Genomic DNA, 17925 nt, shown 5'->3' on the forward strand with positions numbered 1-17925 from the left:
GATGATTAATAGAGTGGATCTCTTCTCTTGCTTGAACCATATCTACTGCTGTTGCTGCCACTGCTGCTGTTGTCGTCATCCCAATCGCGTGAATGCTTATCTCGTCCAGATGGTCTGGCCTCGCGTCGCTTGTACTCTGGACTGTTCTCCACACTGGATCGCGACGTTGGATACTTGGAGCGTGGGTCTCCATAGTTGCCACTGCCACCGCCATAGTGATCGGTATCGCTGCTCTTTGGCATAGCGCCACTAGAGTGCTTTCTATCATATGGCGTCTCCTTGTATCTCTCTAGTCGGCGTCGGGACAGTTGCTCGCCCATGTGCGGACCAAAGCCGCTCTTGGAGAAGTACTCATAGTCGTCCCAGCGCGCAGACATCATGTGGTAGGGCGGCAGGTCATACTCGGCCAGCGACGGCATGGGGTAGGGCAGCAGGCCGTCAGGACGATGCATAGATGCGGGCACGGGTCGTCGGGGTGCGCCGTAGCCAATCGTGAAGGGGTCAGAGTAGGGTGGATAGAACATGGGTGGCGGCACATCCTCCATGTAGTGTTGTGGCGGCATCTTGTACATGTGAGGTGGTGGCGCTTGATGCTGCTGCTTGCGTGACAGGAGCTCCTCTGGATGGCAACCCTTGCAGCGACACAGTTTACATCCTCCCTCGGGCAGAACACCCATCCTCACCGAAGACGGCACCTGACATAGACACGACTTGCCAGTCTCGCTGAACGCCTTCATACATGGTTTGCAGCATCCATTCTTCAATTGAGCATCCTCCTCCTCCTTCTTTGACAAGCTGGTCGTGCTGCTGTTGAGACTGCTGGCGCCACTGTGCTGTTGCAACTTGTTCTCCAGGTCCTGTGGGTGGCAGCCGGTGCAGCCACAAGCGACACAGCCGTTCTCGCCAAGCTTGCCACGGCGCTGGTTCTGGGGCACCTGACACAAACATGCTCTGCCATTGTTCCTGCCCTCCTTGCAGCAATTTGAGCAACAGGTCTTTGGTGTCGATCCAATATTGTTAGCCAACTGTGATGATAATGATGCTGATGGTGGTGGCGTTGACGATGTGGACGAGGCTACGCTCCTGCTGCTCTTTGCAAGTTCATTGAGTATGTCTGGCGATCTACCCTTATTATCTCTATATCTCTCTCTTTCCAAATCCGAGTCCGAGTCTCTGTCCCTGCTTCTATCTCTACTTCTATCTCTATCTCTAACTCTGTCTCTTGCTCTGTCTCTGTCTCGACTACTCCTGTCTCTGCTCCTGCTCCTGTCCCTACTCCTGCTCCTATCTCTACTTCTATCTCTATCTCTACTCCTATCTCTGCTTCTATCTCTCTCCCTATCCCTTCTGTCTCTATCTCTGTCTCTACTTCTATCTCTATCTCTATCTCTTCTATCTCTTCTGTCTCTATCTCTATCTCTACTCCTGTCTCTACTTCTACTTCTATCTCTATCTCTTGATCCACCCTGTGTATAAGCTTGCTTTGCTGGACAATTACACTCTGGTCCACAACACCATTTTGCTTTTGTCGTCTCTGTCGATACTGATGAGCAACAACCTCCTACTTTAACTTCTTCCTCCATTCTTTATATCTTATATATATTAATTAACTAGTCTTCAATCTTCAATATAACAATTAATAATATCTATCACTCTGATTCACACTCTCTATCTCTATCACTGACTGCCTCTATTATCTGTTTTAAATATATGTATGTTTGAATATATAAGTGTGGTGACCTAAGTCTTGTCTGTCCGTCTTGGTCTACACCATGGTCGGTTGAGCTGGCTACACCCCGAAGCACAAACAACACAAACCACACACCTGTCTGCAAATCTTTGGATAAAAACCCAAGTCGACTTCCACTTATAACCTTTGCGCTCTCCACACAAACGAACAAATAAAATGAATGGATAATATTATGACAGTAGTTATTTAATTAATTAATGAATGAATGATGATGTTTAATTGTCTTCATCATCGGAAGCATCATCTTCAACTGGTAGGATATCAAGGAATGGATTGCGCATTGATTGCCATTCGTTTGGACCCAACTCCAATTCGGCCTCGGTCAGCAGACATGATGTCAGCTTATCAATGAAGACCTGCTCGGTGAATGGCTTCTCCTCAATGCCCACGATCGATATCTCTGTCTTCCTATCCTGATACTTAAACAGTTTGATGTCCCTCTCGATGCTCTCTTTGATTGCTGGATCATCTGGCCATTCTAAAGATGTTCACGTTCGGAACAATGTCAGTCATCGCTCAAACATTCAATCAATCAATCAATCAATTAATGAAGTAATACATACGACTCTGGCTTATTGTTGAATAGAATGGATAACCGACGGTGAAGAGGTCAAAGCCTGGACTGACTTCGAATGAATAGTTGTTGGCCATGTCGGAGGCGAGCCAGAGACGTCCGTTCAAAAAGACGATCTTTCTGAACATCTTGCGGTTGAGACGCTTGGCATCGGCGTCCTCGTAGAAGAAGTGGAACAGACGCTCGGGGTGGAATGGAACGCGTTGGTAAAAGTGTGTAATGAAGACGCTGGACATCTTCTGTTTGATCGGCTGGTAGTTCTTGACCACGGCCGTTGGCTCCACAAACAAATCGGCAGCCTTCACATTGGACAGCTCTGTCTTGATCGTTCTGACATTGCTGTTGACCAAATGTACGAGACTGTCCAAGAACTGTACCTCCTCCTCCTCGACCAAGTCGCTCTTGTTCAGAAGGACGATGGATGCGCATGTCAGCTGAGGTGAGGAAGGTGTTAGGTCATGGGCACGTGCGTGTATTCATCACAATCAAACAATCAATCAATCAATCAATCAAACATACCTGCTCCATCACTAGAGTGCACACTGGCTTGTCACCCTTCTTGACGAGGTTCTCGAGATCGGCGCTTGCAGTGATCTGCTCTGAGCGCTTCTGTTGCTCTTCCTCTTTCTTCTTGTTTTGGCAACAGTTTGGCTCGCCTTGATATGGACAGCATACTGTCTTCTTGCGTGAACCGCTCAGACCCATCGAGCCCGAGAGACCGCCGGCACCCGCGCTAGCGGCCAACTGTGCCTGTGTGAGTGGCACGACCAATGACTGAGCCATCTGAGGTGGTGGCATATGGACGACCTTATCTGTTGGGTCCTGTGTGACGACGACGCTGACCTCCTCAAACTCCTTGGTGAACCTGTCCTTGAGCAGTTGTGTCGACTTCAAGTTCACAATAGTCGATGCGCAGTCCAACAAACAAACGATGTTTAACAAGTTGATTTTCTGTTGATTGCGCGCATGCTGTTGTTAGTTCACGTCACTGACGAGTTGCCAGTGAGTCAGTCGGGCACTTACACAAGCCAATTTAGACAGTGCACCTTCGTCAATGCATGATAGCAACTCGGCCAAGAAGCTTGACTCGAATGAGTTGCTGACAAAGACCATGTTGTCAAAGGGTAGTGCGCCAGTGATCTTGTCGGCACGACTGAGGATGGCAGACTCGATGTTCTCCTCGTCCAATGTGCAGCAGATGCTCTGTTCTCCATTCACAGCGACAGACACGTCCTTTCTAAGTAGCTTTCCCTCGGGGAATCCCAACAATATATTATCTGGCAATACATCATGATCGAATACAAATGCGTATCTCCTACTTTTATCCTGTAACAATTGATGAACCAATGTTGACTTTCCTGTCGAGATGAAGCCAGTCACAACTATTGCTGGTATCATATGATTGGCTTCCATCCTATCCAACTATATCTATATCTTATCTATCTATCAATATATATGTATATATAACTATAACTATATATATATAAATGTCGTTTAATATTGTGTTTGTATGTGTATAAGTACTCTGAGTGTTGTTGTGTTCTTGTCGTGTATTTGAATGAGTGCGGGAGGAGTGGAGAGGGTGTTGGCTTGAATCACACACACTTCAAAAGACGGGTTGACAAGAGGAGCACGTGAGGGGTGGGTTCTGTTCCAAGGTAAATTGGATCTGAAATTGGAAGGCTGTCGAATCTGAACCCGAAGAACTAAGCTTATTTGTTAGGTTATTCCTAGATACACACCCTTATGCTGAATGAAGAGGTATTATCCCAAAACCACACTAACAACTTAATGAATCTTAATAATGTTCCTCTCTATCCACTTCTTACTTCTTATTTCTTAAAGAGGACTAAGAATGTTAAAACATCATCTTGATCTCATTGTTGTTGTTATTGCAGTTTTAATGTAATTATTATTATTGTCAGAATGATGTGAGATGATGAATGAAGCAGATTGTTGGGTTGAGCATACTTTGTTTTGTGGGTGGGTTGTTGGCTTTGGGAAAAAGACGAATGATGAGCTCATCTTTCTGCATTTGGTGTATACTTATAATAGATATATATAGATAGATAGATAATGGAGGTTGATAGTAAGACTAATACAACAAGTCAGCAGACACCTGATGATGACACTATTGTAGAGTCACAACAACAAAAACAACAGACTACTGATGTCGACAACCAATCACAACAACAACAACAAAAGACACTTACTACAACTGTTAAGAACAGAATCAAGCAAGGTGACACTGTCATCTTGAACATAAACAATGGCGAGACCTACAGAATCATCAAGTTGGACAATGATATGTATGTTTGAGTGTGATTGTATGTGTGATCACGAACAATGACTGACTGAATGAATGAATGACGATTGAACAGGAAACAAACATTTGGTAAACTTAAGAATATAGACTTGACACCAGCGATTGGACTGCCTTATTATACAACGTTCTCGGTTGGCAAGGATAGGGTGCTCGAGCAGGTCAACCCAAAGGCACTGGACGAGGAGTTGCTGCGCATCACAGAGATCAGTAACAATCAGGACGCCAACAACAGTACGCTCACAAGCTATAACACGTCACAGAAGCTCACGGGCGATGACATCAAGGGCATGAAGGCAAAGGGCGGCGACTACAAGGAGGTCATTTCGGCACTCATCGACAACAGCTCATCGTTCCACACCAAGACTGCCTACAGTCAGATCAAGTATCTCAAAAAGAAGATGGCCAAGCACTCCACAATGATTCGCTTCCTCAGGCCAACTCTAAAGACACTATGTGAGTGCTATTACTCCAAGGATCCAAGGAAGATAAGGTAAGGGCGAGGCGAGCGAGTGATTGATTAAATGAATGATTGAGCGAGCGAGTGATATTAACACGCTGCACAGCTATCTAAGGTTCGATACATTTGGTCAACTGTTGACGTTGGCAAACATACGCGCAGGATTGAAGGTGCTGGTTGTCGAGACTACAATGGGCCTGTTGACTGGTGCGATCGCAGAGAGAATGAATGGCGACGGCAAGGTATTGTCGGCTTTCGTTGGTAAGGGCCCTTCGTTGTCCATCGCCCAGAACTTTGGCTTTGCTTCCAATGTCGAACAGATGATCGTACCCTTTAGCATTGAGGTGCTGCATCAGCTCAACGCAGAAAACCCTGCCGACATCAAGACAACAGTGCCCGGCACAACGTCTGGCGGCATCTTCAATCAGAACCAGGTGGAGGTCGCTACGCCCTTGCTCAAGGAGGGTGTGGACAGCTTGATCATCGTCACCAAGTATCATCCACTGAACATCGTACTCGCATGTCTGCCATTCCTCAACCCGAGCGGTAACATCGTCGTCGTGTCTCAGTTCCAACAGCAATTGATTGAATGCTATCAATTCTTGAACAAGGGTCCACTCGCACTAAACTTGGCCATCAGTGAGATCTGGATGAGAGAGCAACAGGTGCTACCCAAGCGTACACATCCAACAATGAACATGGATGGATCATCTGGCTATCTATTGTCATGTATCAAGGTCAAGACCAGTACCAACACTACCACTACTACCCCAACAACTTCAACATCCTCGACATCTACGACAACCTCCACAGATACCAACAACAACGACAATAACAATAATAACAATAACAACACAGAGGAGACAGTAACTACTGCTGATGCTGAAGAAGGCGATCAACATGCAATGAAGAAGAGAAAGAGAGACGGAGAGAATGGCGAGCAAGACGAAGAAATGGACAACTAAAGGACTAATCGATCAAATAAACTTTAAGTGCGACATCATTCATCACAGGCTCATAAAGACCTTCATCAAAGTAATTGCCAATTGGGCTTTGGTGATCTCAAGAACAGTTACTTTGAAATTTGAATTCAAACTTTGATCAGTTGGGGCACGCAGTTCACAGCACTTAATCAATCTTTGAAGATCATTAACTTCATTTACAAATAGATATTTATACACACAAGAGAGAAATAGGATGACATCAACCAATACAGCAGGCACAAGTGCCTCGATGTCTGGTGCACAGTACTTCAACTATGTAGAGGAGGATGAGGAGGCAGGCTGGGATGCTTTGTTTGCAAACAATGAGGATGGCGAGGAGAATGATCGTGAGGACAGAGGCGCAGCCTACCAATCAATGCGTGACTGTATCATCTTTCTAATCGATGCCTCGCCTCCCATGTTTGAGCGTGATCCCATCACCAAAGAGCGAGCCTTTGACAATGCCATCAAGTGTCTCATTCAAACAATCACAGACAAGATCATCACAAGTGACAGTGACCTCATTGGTCTATGTCTCTATGGTACTGTAAGTATAAGTTAAGTGACATCTGGGATGATTCCACTCACTCACTCAATTAATCAATCAATCAATACTGTGAATAGGACAAGAACAAGAACTTGAATGACTTTGAGAATATATATGTTATGTTCGATCTTGATATACCTGATCCAAAGACTATATTGCTGTTGGAAGATATACTGGAAGCAGACTACTCATCATTTGGAGGCAGCACAACAAAGGAGTTTGCATTCTGTGATGCACTCTGGACATGCTCATCAATGTTCTCAAACTGGTATGTTTGATCGATTGATTGAGTGGACATTACAATCATACTTACCTCCCTACCCTCCTTCATGGACCATCACGATCACAGCAACGTCAAGGTATCACACAAACGTATATTCTTGTTCACGAATGAGGACAACCCGAATGAGGACAATGACAACTTGCGCAATATTGCATTCCAGAGAGCCAAGGACTTGTCAGACTTGGGCATCGAGATTGAGTTGTTCTCAATGAACAAGCCTTTGAGTGACGATCCATTCGACTTTAATCGATTCTTCCAACGCATAATATTCTTTAGCGATGACATGGCCATCGACCAGGACTTCTCGGCCGTGACCAAGTTCGAAGCGCTTCGTTCCAAGCTGAAACGCAAGGAGTTCAAGAAGCGCTCTCTCGGTCGCATCCCACTCTATATCAAGGACAGCGTTATCGCTACTCAACTCTACAACCTGGTCAGCACGACTAGCAAGTCGTCGCCCACCTTGCTCGACCCGGCCACCAACCTGCCTGTCAAGACGCTCACCAAGAATGTCTGTCTCGACACGGGCCAGGCGCTGCTGCCCTCGCAGATATCCTACAGCTACTACTACGGTGGCGAGCCCATCGTCTTTGACAAGGACGAGGTGGAGTCGATCCGCGCCATCGACCGCCAGGGCATCGTTCTGATGGGCTTCAAACCGCGCAGCGCAGCACTCAAGCGACACAGGAATATCAAACACGCGTCGTTCATCTTCCCCGACGAGCGAGCAATTGCAGGTAGCACAGTGGCCATCAATGCACTGATCACAGAGATGATGGCACGCGACAAGGTGGCCATTGCCAAGTTCTTGCCGCGTGTCAACACGTCGCCACGCATGGTGGCCCTGCTGCCCCAGGAGGAGGTGCTCGACGATCAGGGCTTCCAGGTGGTGCCGCGCGGTCTCCACATCATCTATCTGCCATACGCTGATGACATACGCAACTTCCAGTTCGAGGTGACCAACCGCGCCACCAACGATCAGACTGACGCGGCCAAGCGAATGGTCAAGGCGCTCAAGATACAATACAACGATCGATTCTTCCTTAATCCCGCACTGCAGAAACACTATGCCAACTTGCAGGCACTGGCACTGGAGCGCGACAAGGTCGAGCCCACCAAGGACCTGATTGCGATGCCTGATATCCAGGCGGATCAGCAGGACGAGCTAGACTCCTGGGCCTCGGCCGTCTACCCCGCCGACTATGTCGACGAGCTAGCCAGCTCCAAGAAGAGGGATCGCGAAACAAAGAACACATTGGCATTGATGAACTGGGAACAGATGGCCAACGAAGGCACGATCGCCAAGCTCAAGGTCGTGGAGCTGTCCACATTCCTCAAGAACCAGGGACAAAAGACGCCGAGCAAGTTCAAGAAGGCTGACCTTGTGGAGGCGGCCACAAACCTGATCCTCGAGGGCAAGTTCGACCCGATAAAGCTTGCCGAGATGAAGGATGGTGATGCTCTCTATGATACGGCCAACCAAGACGACGACGAGAACGACAGACCCAAGAAAAAGGTTAGACAATCGTCATCACAAGACTCGACATTGTCTTCGTCGACGGCTTCATCAAAGAAGGCCGCCGCCAAGACTTCAACAACATCAACTACATCAACAACATCCACAACGGCAAAGGCTGCAGCCAAAACATCAAAGCCAGCTGCCCCAACTGTATCTGCATCCAAGAAGAAGCCTGCAACAACAGTGATAGTGGATGACGACGATGACATTATGATGCGTCCAGTTGACGATGACGATGACGATACCTACATGCCACAGCCAACCAAGACCAGCACGATCCAACGCACGCAGAGTGACCTGTCCAACATGAGTTCCAAGCCCATCTGCAAGTACGACGGCAAGTGCTATCGAAAGAACGCTGATCACTTTGAGCAGTACCGCCATCTCCAACAATAAACTTCATCGATCGCCTGATCGAGGTGTCATTGTGTATGTACGTTTGTATGTATCTCTCTTGCTTGTTGTATATATAATAAGTATGTATTGAATCGATTCGCGCGCATCTTCTGTGTTGTTTGTTTAGAACAGGTTGCCTGTGAGCAACTCCTCTGAACGCTTCTTGGGCTTCTCCTTCTTCTTGTACACGATCTTTGATTGAGGGTCTTTGGATGGAGGTGTCGTCGTCCAGAATGGTATCCAATCGGGTGCATCATCATGCGTATCGACCAACATCGCAGTCTTCCTCAGATCCTCTGGCAGTTCGGCAACTGCTTCCCATTGATAGTGTAGCTGATTGAGTGAATGGATGAATGAATGAACGAACGAGAATAAATGAGAATGAATATCCTACGTCCTGTGCATCACCTCGATGATCTTACCTTTTGCTTCTCCTCAGCATCCTTCTTGTCGAGCAACTTCTGACGGTATTGCTCGTAATGATACATTGAGAGACGCAGTGCCTCCTCCTCCTCGGTAGGTGGTGCCTGCTTGGTGATGTCTGGTCGCTTGAAGGCTGCTGTGAATCTCTGTTTGATCTTGTCCATTGATGCCTTTGAGATTGTCGTCTCTGGCTCGCCCTGATCGTCGTCGGCAAAGTCATCGTCCTTCTTCAAATAGTCTGGGATCTTGCTTGCTCTTGCTCTACCACTGATGTGAATCGATGTGATTGCGCCTTGATACAGCTGTGCTGGTGTTCTTCCGCCACCAATCAATAATGATCTTCTTAGCATCATCATTGTTTATTCTTATTATTATTTGTTTGTTATATGAAGAGAGTGAAATAAATGGACGACAGCAAAAAAGTGATCGTTTTTTGAAGTTTTCATTCTTTAGCCGACAGTGCAAGAGAGACCAGGTTTAGTATTCCTTTCCTACTGCAGGTTCAGACAACTTTGGATCTGTGGTTTAAAGTTGGATCTCGACCTTATAGGATATAAAATCCCTTATTTTAATAGTTTAAGAGAATGGAATTTATCTGAATTAACAAATTATTAATATTCATTCAGATAATATTTAAATTCCAAACTGATTATTTGAATATAATAATAAATCTATAGATTTCAATACTTTCTCAGATCGCTATTATATTGACAAGTTGTAATTAAATTATATATTTAAAGTCAAAGTTGAGTAAATTTCATTCTCTTCGATATAAAAAAATATTATTAACAAGTATTTTTATTTTAATAATGAACAATATTGTCACATGTCAGGATAACGTTAATTTGGAAGTCATATGCATTGATTGCCAAATGATTTTATGTACTCTCTGTTATGTCACTAATCACACAACTCTGATCATATTGATAAAATAAAGCAATCTATAACAGAGAAAACAATCAACGAGTCATTCAACAAGAGGTTGAGTGAATTATGGGATCTCAAACAGAGTGTGATGGCCACATACAAGTCACAAGACACTGCCATAGAGGAAATTGTCAATCATTTTCAAAATCAACACAATGAACTAGACCAGGAGGAAATGATTTTAAAGAAAGAATCCTGGAAGAGAAGGAAAAATCAGAGGACATGGTGGAAGGTATCGCTTGGATTTTAATCACATCGTTGATAATGGACATTGTACTGGAGATAGGGCTGAAGTTATTAGAGCAGCAAATCCCAGAAACTCAATCAACCAATTTGTCAAGTTGGTTCATGTCAGAGAAGATGAACCACCAGACAACCTTACAATTATTACAAAATTTCTTCAATGTCATAACAATATCAATTCCAATCAATATTTTCAGAGTCGTCCATTCACGACCAAGATAAAAGATTATATCGATAATTTCACTGGAAGAAACAAATCAATTATTGAAGTGATTGATTCAAAGAAATCTAGTTATTCTCATCAACTGTCAAATAATATATTCACTTTTAATGACCATGGAAATAAGTTCTTAGATCTAAAGACAGGAAAATTATTCTCTTTTGCAAACGATTATTCAAAGTTGGTGAGGAAGAGTGTTAGTACCTCAATAGTGTATGCCAGAGACAACATCTATGTGTTTGGTGGCGAAGGAGATATTATAGAGGATTCATTTGCCAAGTACTCAATGTCGGAAAAAAAATGGAGTAGTGGACACATTTCAGGACCATCAGTGGTTGGAGGTCACGGAATATCAGTTTGTTATGATGGATGCAAGAACATTTACTTGGTTGGAGGTTGTCACAGAGGAAGCATCCTGCATAGAATCGATTGTTTCAATTTGGATACTTATACATTCCGACATAAGTTCAAAGTATATATTGATCGTCTCCAAAGTCCATGGTGCGTCTGTAGCGAGGGTCCTTCTCGAAGGTGCATCCGACATCCTTGACTGCGGTGTACTTGCTCGATGTGACAGTCTGGTTTGTTGCAATTGGTGCTGTTTGTCATTGGTGTTGAAGGTTGCTCATTTGAAGTAGTGCCGCTGCTAGTCGTAGTCGTCTAACCATTGGGAAGTGGCCTAATTGCCCTTCAACTCTCACCTAAGCTCACATTGATAAGTCTGCCACCAGTTTAGTCATCAATCAAACTCAATCAATCAATAAATGAGTGAATGTATACATACTCTTCATGTACCAGATGTAGATGGAGCGCGAGTCTGCCACCAAACCGATGAAGTTGGTATTGTTGCTGAGATGTGGTCGATGCGTATGCTCGATCTTATGATGCGTCCAGTGTTTGTTTAAAAAGCATCATCATGCGTATCGACCAACATCGCAGTCTTCCTCAGATCCCCTGGAAGTTCGGCAACTGCTTCCCATTGATAGTGTAGCTAATTGAGTGAATGAATGAATGAATGAACGAACGAGAATAAATGAGAATGAATGTCCTACGTCCTGTGCATCACTCGATGATGATCTTACCTTTTGCTTCTCCTCAGCATCCTTCTTGTCGAGCAACTGATCGTCTCGGCAAAGTCATCGTCCTGCTTCAAATAGTCTGGTATCTTGCCCACTGATGTGATTGCGCCTTGATACAGCTGTGCTGGTGTTCTTCCTCACCAATCAATAATGATATTCTTAGCATCATCATTGTTTATTCTTATTATGTGTTTGTATATATATATGTATATTTCTCAATGTAAAGAAAGAGATAAATAGATGAATGCAACAAAGTGATGGTTTTTAAGTTTTCATTCTGGGTCTCAACAGTTAGAAGTTGCTCAAGGAGTAAGCGAATCAATCTAGGATTGCTATTGCTAGCATGAAACCAAGATAGGATACTCGGATTCGGAAGTTCTTTTTTCAATCTGGTAACTAACAGAATCTTGCTCTGTTAAGATTCAAAGGAACAAGCTAGTAACTTATCTAATCTCATAGTCAGATCTAGTATTAAATCTATACTATTTTATTATTTATACCTATCCTTTCAAAAAGGAACACCAAAGAAGATAAAACTCACTGTTAGTAATCATAAACCCACGAAGGCCTTTCCGGTTAGAAATCAAATAGAATCACAAGATTCAATCAAGAATAGAGGAACATTACTAACAATTGCCAAAAGAGTTGTCGACAATGGCCATCGTGATGGAGAATGGGCGGAAGCAATTAGAGCAGCAAATCCGAGAAACACAATCCACATATTGTCAAGTTGGTTCATGTCAGAGATGATGAACCTCCAGACAACTCGGACATCACAATGATCACAATGTATTACCATTCAATATTTTCAAAGTCGTCCAATCTCTAACAAGTTAATAACATATATTGACAATTTCACTGGACAAAATAGATCAATCATTCATGTCATCGAGAACAAGTTGTCTTCTTCTTTACAAACTCTCTTTGTCCCAACCCGGCAGGTAAACCATTCTGATCTTTGCAAGTTCAAGGGACAGTGATTGAATTGTACTCTTGGAGGAGCAAAGATCAGAATGACTTCCTAACTTTGCTCGCTTGTTGGGGCTGACAAGATAGTACTAATCTATACCTTTTTGGTAAGTCCTTGACGAAGTAGTTGATATGATTACGGACAGATTAATTATTATTAATATTAAACTCTTCAATTGTCAACAGGGTATATGATTGAATGGAGTTCGCCAGATTATCTTGATAGCCTGTGATCGATGACCCAGCGCCTTGTTGATCAGTCACCTTGGAGCGGGCCTTAATGCCATTTGAATGAGTGTAGCTCCTCATCATCTGTACAATGCATCACCCACTGGAAATTGAGAACCTATGTGCGACCTTCCTAGGCATGACTGACTGGCTGTCTGATAGAAAAGAGCCAAACGATGACTGAAAGCCAGTAGGGTCACCAATCCAATGACGATAATATGGTTGATCTTGTTCAAACTAGTTGATTAATTTGTCCAGCCATCATGATGTATATATACAATTCATTATATATTATAAGTACTGATGGCTGTTGTATGAATGAATGAATAAATGATTGATGTGTTGGATATATTTTGCTAATCATTGTATCTTGGGTATGTTCCCTCTCTGTTTTGGGTTATCAAAGTCTCTTGACCCTAAAACAAGTGAAGTTCAAAGTGTGGTGAAATTTGAATTTGAAATTCTCGCCCAACTGAATCGAAATAACGGTTGAGTTCAAAATGGTGGTTGGTTAGATGTGGTCCACATGTCACTGTGAGACTGGGCCACTACTCATCTCATTGGCATAGCACTCACTCTCCTACTAGTACTCATACACATATACATATATATCTACTTATGCTTATACATATACAAATACATCAATAATAAACAACACATTGACATGTATCACTCACCACGTTGTTCTGCCTTGTTGTCTCACTACTGATGATGAGTTACTATTGAGTGTGAGTTATGATATCAATCAATGAGTGAGTACCAATAGACTTCTAATTGCACCACCATCTGCTGCTTACTTACACTATCCTCTTCTTCTCTTCTCTCTTCTCTTCTGCCTTCCCCTTGACCTTGTGCCTGTGTGGTCCTTGTCCAAGTCAGTGTTCACCACCTGTATCTCCATCACGTCCGCCGTGCTTCCATGTTGACCACTGCCATGAACCACTGCCTTTGATGCCCAGAGTAGAGCTCTGCCAACAAGCTGCCTGACCACTGCCTCTGCCGCCATGCTGTCTGACCACTGCCTCTGTCTCCAACGAACAGACGGCCGCTATTGTGACACCGCCATGCTGCCTTGAGTGACCTTAGCCCTGAACCTCTGTCCCTCAATGAGTGAGTACTACTACACCATTGATCGCACAGCTGCTCACCTATACTCTGCTGCTTACTTACACCATTCCCTTCTTCTCTCTTCTCTTCTGCCTTCCTTAACCTTGTGCCTTGAAGACCGCTGTGTAGACCTTGTCAAGTCAGTGTCTCCAACTAGACAGACGGCCGCCTTTGCTCGACCATGCTACCAAGCTGTCCACAGCCCCGAACCTCTGTCTCCATCTAGAATGAGGTCGCCATGTGCCCTGACTGACCACAGCCCAGAACCTCTGTCTCCAACTTGACTGACTGCTGATCATGCTGCCAGTGTCATCATCCATGAACATCTGTACCCAACAAGACAGACTCCGCCACGCTGACCGCCCATGCTACCAAGTTGTCCATCTCGAGTTGGACACAGCCCTGAACCTCTGACTCCAACTAGACAGCCACTATACGTTGACCATAGTCCAGGACCTCTGTCTCCAACTTGACAAACTTCCACGTTGACTACCGCCCGCCTTGTTGCCTGCCTCCATGCTTCCAAGATGGCTACCGTCGACAACCTCTGACTCCAACCAGACAGACCGCCACGCTGACAAGTGCGACGCCATGCTGCAAAGTTGTCCATCTTGAGTTGACCACAGTCCAGAACCTCTGTCTCCAACTGGACAGATGCCACGCTGACAACCGCGGTGTTGCCATCATTGACTAACCGCCATCTTGCCAAGTTGACGAGTGTATCCAACTGGAGTGATCATAATCAAAGCATTAATAAACGATGAAGACAGGAGTTGTGCAAGTGTGACTTAAGGAGAATAACAGCAATTGGAAAAGTACAACTCAATGATGTCGCCTGGGCACGGTTGCTGCCCAACGGCTTTAAAAAAAAATAAAGGCAGCACTTGTGACAATGAGAAGAAACTCTCAAAGTCAACAAAGTTGCTGCCATACCTGTCTCGACGTGCCCAAAGTCTAATAGCGACAGGTGTAGTCCCCAGGCCGTGCCCACCCCTCTTACATGATGGGCCCACCCGTCCCTCTTGCATGACAGGCCGACCCATCCCTCTTGCATGATGGGCCACGGCCACCTCCTTGCGGAGATGGCCAAATGGTGATGGGAGGAAAATGTTAGTATACGGTCCTGGAAAGGTCCACCTCGGCTTGGCCTGGCTTGGCTCGGCGGTATGGCACACGGTCTGGCACGGCACTGGCACGGCACTGGATGACTTGGAGGGAATAGACCTCGCAACGACAGGTCATCGTGTGAATGAATCACAACGTCTCCACTGTGTCATCTGGGTTCGGGTGATGGATGTAGGACCACTGATTGGTGCGTTGGAAATCGAATTTGTTGTTGTTGTTGTTCGTTGTTGTTGTTGATGTTGGTGGTTGATTGGTTTCAATCGCCAGCCGAGAGATATTTGGGTTATACCCATCACTCATATGCTTGATCGAAGGCAATATAATATTAATAGAGGTGAATTACTGTTTGTTGAAAAGGTGAGGGACCAGAGGAGAGAATACAGGCTCATCCACCTCATAATCTGGTGATGGTGGATATTGGTATCTGATTCCTAGGTGGTGTTGGCCTGTGTCTGCTTGGACGGCTGGATGATTGAATGGTTTAGGTGGTTGTGGCATCATCACTTGGTCTCCAGGTATTGGTCCGAGGTCATGTGGCTGTTGTTGGATGCCAATGTCTTTGAGTGACATGGATGAGAAGCATCAAAGGTGATGATTGAATAGATGGTTAGTATTATTTTTTGAAAGTAGCATGCAAGTTCATTTGATATATACTTACCATTTGGAATTGGTTCCTGTTGACCATTGGGATGATCTGGCAACTGGTTGTTCTCTGGTAAGTTTGTCCTCCCAATGAATAGAGTTTAATGGATCTCATTGTGTGGTGTATATGTTATCCTAATTGGATCATGGACTCCATCAGTGCGCACAAGAAGTGTATAAATCACCTTTTTAGAAGATTGCTCGCCCAATAACAATGTCCTTGGTCGACTATCGAATAAACTTAGAATTGGGTACATTTTGATGACTGCTGTATAATGGTCAAAGTCTATCCTTATTAGGGTGATGACCCTGTGATTTAAGTCGGCCAGCAACAAGTTCTTGGGTATGTGCCTGTTGAACAAAGGTCGAATGAGTTTGGCTGGATTGTAAATATATTGATTATTATTATTATTAATATTATTATTCATTATTGATAGATTGATTGGTAGCGTTGGAAAACACTGTTGAGAAAGATATTCTTGTATAGCAGATAATGGTTTGGCAATAGCCGAAGTAAAGAGTCTATGATATTGAAGATATTGATAGATTGATATTGATTGATTGATTGATGAATCGTTGGTGAGTAGAGAGAGAATCAATGTTAGTATTATGAATTAGAATGATGATAGAATTATAATAACATAGTAATAATGTTATATATGTGTACATACATGTAATAGTGTGATATGGTAATGAGTGATGTCAATGCCCACTTGTCCAAGGACATTCACCGCAATGAGAGAGTGTCTGTGAGTGGGTGAGTAGAGGCCCACACACACTCACACTCACACACACTCACACACACTTATAAACACTCATTTTGAATTAAATATTTAAATATTTAATTAACAGATTGACCATTTAACGGTCCATTTGAATTTGTATCACTCAATACCATCTCAGTGTCATCTTCAATGAAGTTCACGTTGATGTGCCTTGATTGAGGCACGATCGTTCCAACTGGACACTCTGATGAATGAATGAATGAGCTTTGTTGTAAGAGACTGCTCTGATGTCCATTGTGATCTTGATGAGCTTGCATGTGATCGGTAGTGGACTATGCGCGTGTTGATGAGTGCAAAGGGGGCCATGATGACTGAACGAGTGTATCGCTTCACCCTCAATTGGATGTGATGCTCTATCTTGCTGTGACTGACTGATAGTCTGACTGACTGGGTGAGTGTTGGTTCGATGGTCAATAGTGATGCATGTCCCTATGAACAAGATGAGTTCAAGTTTGATTGGTTGTCCAGGTAATCGATTGAGTGTGCACTGTTGTTGTAGAAGCTGCAGTGAACGGCTCCTGAAGGTGTTGCAGGTTGGACTAGACATCATCATCTAGATGTGATGGCCCCAAAAACGGTGATCATTGAGTCGAGCATGGTGGTCGAGTTGTTGAGATGATTATCGAATGTTAAGACGAGAATCGAATGAGTTGGAGACGATGACAGCTTCTTGTCCAGGTCGTTCTAAGTAACGTCGACTGGGACTCGTGCACCGATATGATGCTGGAGATGCCCTGCTCCAGCGGCCCCTGCAGTGTGCGTCTGTGTTATAGCCGCTGCAGTTGGATGCAATGAGGATGAATATGCTCGATCTTGCTGTGACAGCATGACTGAGCGTTCAATTCTGCCATGAGATTATCTCCTTTACGATGGCGTCCTCACTACGATGATTGTGCATCTTGATGTTGGTGGTGCCAAGGGCTTGGCGGGCAACAGCGAGAGTATCGTGAATGGGCTGGTGTGGGAGGTGAGACACAAAGGTGTTGAGTGATGAGATGAGAGTGTCCCAAGATGAGCTGTGTTAAACAATGACTCTCGACCAACAACGAGCTGTCTGTATGAATTGCACAGAGTGACCATACCCATCCCACTATCCAACTCGTTGACCACTGTGATCTGCCATATGTTTGGACGCTGCTGTTCATGGGGATGTGGCAGCCTTCTTGCCCTTTGAGGTGGGACTAGGCGCTGAATTGTGGAAAACCTCCTCGGTGATGGGGACCTCGCCTTGCTGCGTGTATCTTGGTCGAGACTGGTGACCGAGATTGTCACTGGATCCAAAGAGCCATCTGGTCGGTCCGATCACATGCATGATGGGTTGGCGATTTGTCATAGCCCGGGTCAG

General features: G+C 44.6%; 6 protein-coding genes across 6 annotated transcripts; 3 read left to right on the forward strand and 3 right to left on the reverse strand.

The window, feature by feature from the left end:
* Nucleotides 1-5: 5 nt before the first annotated feature.
* SAMD00019534_073300 (hypothetical protein) lies at nt 6-1583 on the reverse strand (the record flags this gene model as incomplete). Its single annotated transcript, XM_012897737.1, has 2 exons — nt 6-1042; nt 1499-1583. The coding sequence occupies 2 exons, from the start codon at nt 1581-1583 to the stop codon at nt 6-8; spliced, it is 1122 nt and encodes a 373-aa protein (XP_012753191.1).
* Nucleotides 1584-1965: 382 nt separating this feature from the next.
* Nucleotides 1966-3722, reverse strand: SAMD00019534_073310 (hypothetical protein; the record flags this gene model as incomplete). The annotated part of the gene is made up of 4 exons (XM_012897738.1): nt 1966-2228; nt 2314-2758; nt 2844-3275; nt 3348-3722. 4 exons carry the CDS (start codon nt 3720-3722, stop codon nt 1966-1968), a joined length of 1515 nt encoding a protein of 504 aa, XP_012753192.1.
* Nucleotides 3723-4400: 678 nt separating this feature from the next.
* Nucleotides 4401-6072, forward strand: SAMD00019534_073320 (hypothetical protein; the record flags this gene model as incomplete). Its single annotated transcript, XM_012897739.1, has 3 exons — nt 4401-4633; nt 4706-5140; nt 5223-6072. The coding sequence occupies 3 exons, from the start codon at nt 4401-4403 to the stop codon at nt 6070-6072; spliced, it is 1518 nt and encodes a 505-aa protein (XP_012753193.1).
* A 181-nt stretch (nt 6073-6253) lies between these two features.
* SAMD00019534_073330 (hypothetical protein) lies at nt 6254-6905 on the forward strand (the record flags this gene model as incomplete). The annotated part of the gene is made up of 2 exons (XM_012897740.1): nt 6254-6637; nt 6715-6905. Coding segments are annotated over 2 exons (575 nt in total), but the record flags the coding sequence as incomplete, so codon positions are not given.
* Nucleotides 6906-6957: 52 nt separating this feature from the next.
* SAMD00019534_073340 (hypothetical protein) lies at nt 6958-8826 on the forward strand (the record flags this gene model as incomplete). The annotated part of the gene is made up of 1 exon (XM_012897741.1): nt 6958-8826. A coding segment is annotated over one exon (1869 nt), but the record flags the coding sequence as incomplete, so codon positions are not given.
* Nucleotides 8827-8958: 132 nt separating this feature from the next.
* SAMD00019534_073350 (hypothetical protein) lies at nt 8959-9611 on the reverse strand (the record flags this gene model as incomplete). Its single annotated transcript, XM_012897742.1, has 2 exons — nt 8959-9165; nt 9255-9611. Coding segments are annotated over 2 exons (564 nt in total), but the record flags the coding sequence as incomplete, so codon positions are not given.
* Nucleotides 9612-17925: the final 8314 nt, after the last annotated feature.

The sequence above is a fragment of the Acytostelium subglobosum genome (genome assembly GCF_000787575.1).
Source record: "Acytostelium subglobosum LB1 DNA, scaffold: scaffold14, whole genome shotgun sequence".
Classification (NCBI taxonomy): Eukaryota; Evosea; class Eumycetozoa; order Acytosteliales; family Acytosteliaceae; genus Acytostelium; species Acytostelium subglobosum.